The following is a 4,265-nucleotide window of genomic DNA, read 5'->3' as shown; positions in this document are numbered from 1 at the left end:
CTGCTGCACCCCACTCTCAGCACCCATGGAGGCATAAAACCCAGCCAATAGGCTATCCCCTTCAAATTGCTGAGGAGCAGAAGTTACAATGGGATGTCATAAAATAGAATCATGAAAGCCCCTGCATGTATAATGGGCTCATCATTGAATGTTCCCCGTACTCTGCCAGGTGAGGACTGTTACTGCTGGCTGATGAGAGGAAGGTAAAAAACTGGTGAGACGCTGAGCAGGAGTCCCAGCATTTTTCACTCTGTAGAGCAAGGCAATGAGGAAATCAGGCCCTGCTGGCCTCCCAACTCCAGTCTCGCGAGCATCAGATTACCTGCCTGCTGGCTCCCTCGTGTACACGCTGACCCCAGTCATGCTAGGCGGAGACCATGTGGAAGTCCCTGGTCCAGAGGAGAGGGACCCAGAGTTGGTCCACCATGTATTCATTCTACATGCTGGCCATGCGACAGGTGATCTGCTTGGGATTTGATGGGCATGGAAACGGAACGTTGGCCTCAAGGTGTTCATGGTCAAGTGGGAGAAAAACTCACAACTGGCTGTCATCTAGGTGATGCATGCCACTCTGTTCCCATACCAGTGTGTTCCTGGTGCCATAGTTGCCCAGAGCAGGGAGGCCAGAGAAGGCCAAGTGTTTCCATGAGAAGTAGTATGGGGAGGACTGGGGGGAGGGCTTGGAAATGGAAGCGTCAATGATAAGAGTCTCTAAACATGGGGTCCCAGCCTGAGATCCTGGAATGGGGCATGGAGTGAGGTGGGTGCCATGTCCCACTCTATTTTGCGAAGTTACGTCAGTCCCTAACAGCTGAACTTGTTATGATTTACAAACCCCAGCATGGTTACCACTGCCCTCCATCCTTCAAACTTCAGCAGAGATGTCAAATCCGAGCATATCCCTGACTTTCCCTCCAGCAGAACTGGCTGGTATCCCACACCCCATGCACACCACTTGTCTCAGGTTAGTATTCCCAAAGCAGACCCTGAGACAAAAATTCAAGGATTTGTGGGCAAGTGGCTTATTAGGAAGTGCGTCCAGGGGAAACCAGCAGGGGAGGGGGAAGCAGACCCGGAAGGGAAGGGGGACTGCAAAGTCCGCAGCATGGAGGGCAACTGGCTTGACCCTACCAGGAACTCAGGAAGCAGTGCAGGTCACACTGGACCTCGAGTCCATCTCTCTCTAGCAGACACGGGTCAAGGGCTGCCCTAAGGATGTAAGTTTTGAGGCATTTCCCATTTTTCTAGAGCCTGTAGGTTAGGCAGCTCCGGCAGCCTGAGGGCTGGGACTGCAAGTCCACCAAGAGCCAGTGTGTATGAACATGGTAAATGTGTCCAAAGGGATATGGATGGACAATGACGGCATCGGCTGCCTTCTATGCCGACTCTGTCAGCACCTGTGATACTTTATTACACACACTTGATCACATATCTGTCTGCCCACTAGAAGTCTGGCATATGGCACATGCCTAATAAGAGTTGGTGGATGAATGAATGAATGGAAAGAAGGAGCTAAGATGACTACCCACTGTCCGCTGAACAAACTCAGACAGATGAGTAACTTACCCAGGATCCCATGGGGAAGGAGCAGCATGGCCAGGACCCCCATCAGCCTTCTTGACTGTGCATCCAAAGCGTTTGCACTTAGCCTTGGTGGAGCAATGCCCTCCTGCCCCAGCCCTTTCTTAGAGCACCCCAAATAGCTTCTGACTCAGCTGGGCAACAGCTTCCCCTTTGCAGAACGTAGGCTTCTAGGACTTTCAAGGAAGCCTGGAGGGGTCGAGGGGAGGCTATACAAGTGCGTGTTTCCTCCTAGCTTCCTCTATAAAGGGCAGAGGGAGGTTGGGGTGCCCTGCAAAGAACCAGGCCCATTGAACCTAGCCGTTCTCCTCCTGCATCTCAGTTTTGCTCTCCTGAACATGGCAGGCCTCACAACAACAGTAGCCAGCCTCCTGCTCCTGGTCCTGTGTACCCATTGTATTGCCCTTGCAGGTAAGACCTCCAGTCCCAGCTTGGGTCTTTTGGGCGGGACGATGGCCCCAAGGGCATGCTAGGATGGCACAGTGGAGGGAGGAGTTGGAGGGGAATGCTGCTGCCCTGTGGCTGGGTTGGAGGTATTTAGTGAAGGGGACAGGCTCTGTCCATATCTGTAGCCCAGAGCCTACGGCAGGGTGAGAAAGGACATAGCTCTTCCATCTTCCTGTCTTTTAGGCTCTGTGGTCATACCCTCTTACTGTTGTATGTCCTTCACTTCCAAAAAAATTCCTGAGAGCCGAGTGGTAAGCTTCCAGCTGTCCAATGGGAGCATCTGCCCCAAGGCAGGAGTGATGTAAGTACCCAGTACTTCCCCCTGGGCACCTGGCGGGAGAGGGGCAGAGAGATGGAAGCCTCCAGGCTCACTGAGGAGTGAGGTCATGAGGACCCAGCTCTGTGATTCTGGGGAAATCACATCACCCCTCTGAGACTCAGCATCCTCACCCATAAAACTAGGAAGAGGATTCAGAGTCAACAATTATTTACTGAGCACCAAATATATACCAGGCACCAGTCAGGGCATATGATGTTATCTTAACTAACCCTCTTGACCATCCTATGAGTCAGATAGGATCATCCCCATTTTACAGAGGGCAACTGAGGCTCAGAAAGGTGACCTGCTCAAGGTCACCTAGGACTCCAAATAATTCATAGCTGCCTCTTGCACAAGGCAGGAGGTGTGAACTCACTGTGTAAACGGTGACATGCTGTAGAAATGTGATGTTTATATTATTAGTAATTTCCCCCACTGGCATCAGGCCCAGTTCCATAGCCTGGCACCCCCAGCTCAAAACTGGCCTGGAGGAAGACATCCCGCTGCCCCATCCCAGCCCTGGTATCCTTATTGGCCACACTTCCTTGCATAGTGTGTGAATTGAAGGTTCTGCCTTTTTTTCTTGGGGGTTTTCAATGCATTTTCTGACTCCTCACTGTGGGTAGAGATCCAGAGTTATCTAAAGGTAAGACTGGGCCTCCTCTGTCTTACAAAAGGTGACTGAACATGATACTGAAACAGGGAGACACAGACACACAGAGAGAAGACATCGTGCTAGTAACTTGCTAGGAGGCTGGGCAGCAGCTTGTCCTCAATGGGCTGCCACATTCACTTCCTCCTGAAGTGCTCCAGGCTCCCTGCCAGGTCTCAGGGGTTCCCTGTCATTCTTCCACAGCTTCACCACCAAAAAGGGCCTGAAGTTCTGTGGTACCCCGAAGGAGCAGTGGGTCCAGATGTACGTGAAGAACCTGAACGCCAAGGTGAAGAAGGTCTCCTCTGGTGCCAGGGCAATGCGTGCCCAAGTCCATCTCCAGAGACTCCCTACTAACATATTCATCTCATCATCACCTGGCCCCCTGTCCTAAGGTTGCGTCTGGATCTCCATTCTTCGCCAGGCTGCTTGGGGCCTGGTGAGCCAGCATTCCCCGCATTGCTTGCAGGGATGTGTCTAGTCTATAAAAACTCCTGGGGACTGAGCAACAGCTCCACGCATCCTGGGCCCCTGGCCTTCCCTGAGCTGGGGGAGAATGTCCTTTGTCTTCCTTCTGAGGTGGAGCTGGCCCTTCTCTGCCTTCCATGCTCTATCAGAGCCCAGGTGCTTGAGGCCCAACCTGTAGACAAGCCAGCTCGCACCTTTGCCTGCCACTGGCTTCTCTGGGCCCTCTGGTCTTACAGCTGCAGTGTGTGGGGGGTGGGGGTGGGGTGCGGAAGAACCTACAGGCTGCCTATCTGTCTATCTGGGGATGGGTGACCTGCCAACAGCTGCAGTTCTCCATCATGTGGGGGATGCCCCAGGCTTGTCTTTCTGCCAGCACTCTGAGTGAATAAAAACCCAACAAAAGCAAGGGGCCCTTTGTGGCATTCACTGCCGGATTCTGGCCCTCCTTGCACGCTTCTTATGGGATATGATTAATAGAGTTTTCAGGAACTCATTTGTTTTTGTAACAAAATGGGCATGGACGATCAGGATGAGGGGCCAGCCTGGGTAGTTTCATTCCTTTGTGAAGATATAGCTTCGAGGAGATGCCCCACTTTGTGACATGCCTTGCTCCATGCTGCTTTGGGGACAAAAATGGGAAGATGGGGAGGGGGGTGAGGGAGGAGAAAGACCCCAGCTTTTTTTTCCCTATGCATAAGATACCACGTAATTTATATGTTAAGAGTGTGGACACACTTGCTGCTGTCAGGTAACAATCCAAGTAAAATGATTTCTCCCTTGAAGGTGGTTGTGTCCTGC

At 52.2% G+C, this 4,265-nt stretch overlaps 1 protein-coding gene across 1 annotated transcript; it reads left to right on the top strand.

The window, feature by feature from the left end:
- Positions 1-1,754: 1,754 nt before the first annotated feature.
- CCL24 (C-C motif chemokine ligand 24) lies at positions 1,755-4,265 on the top strand. The gene is made up of 3 exons (XM_019646824.1): positions 1,755-1,992; positions 2,212-2,329; positions 3,204-4,265. Exons 1-3 carry the CDS (start codon positions 1,920-1,922, stop codon positions 3,391-3,393), a joined length of 381 nt encoding a protein of 126 aa, XP_019502369.1. The 5' UTR covers positions 1,755-1,919; the 3' UTR covers positions 3,394-4,265.

Source organism: Hipposideros armiger, unplaced genomic scaffold, assembly GCF_001890085.2.
Source record: "Hipposideros armiger isolate ML-2016 unplaced genomic scaffold, ASM189008v1 scaffold_107, whole genome shotgun sequence".
NCBI lineage: Eukaryota > Metazoa > Chordata > Mammalia > Chiroptera > Hipposideridae > Hipposideros > Hipposideros armiger.
Note: the sequence above shows the minus strand (reverse complement) of the source record. Positions and strands in the feature narration are given on the sequence as shown.

Coding starts and splice junctions, on each gene's coding strand:
- CCL24 (XM_019646824.1), top strand. CDS start 1,920: ATGGCAGGCCTCACAACAACAGTAGCCAGCCTCCTGCTCCTGGTCCTG. Junction 1,993..2,211: donor CCATTGTATTGCCCTTGCAG/GTAAGACCTCCA, acceptor CCTGTCTTTTAG/GCTCTGTGGTCATACCCTCT. Junction 2,330..3,203: donor TGCCCCAAGGCAGGAGTGAT/GTAAGTACCCAG, acceptor ATTCTTCCACAG/CTTCACCACCAAAAAGGGCC.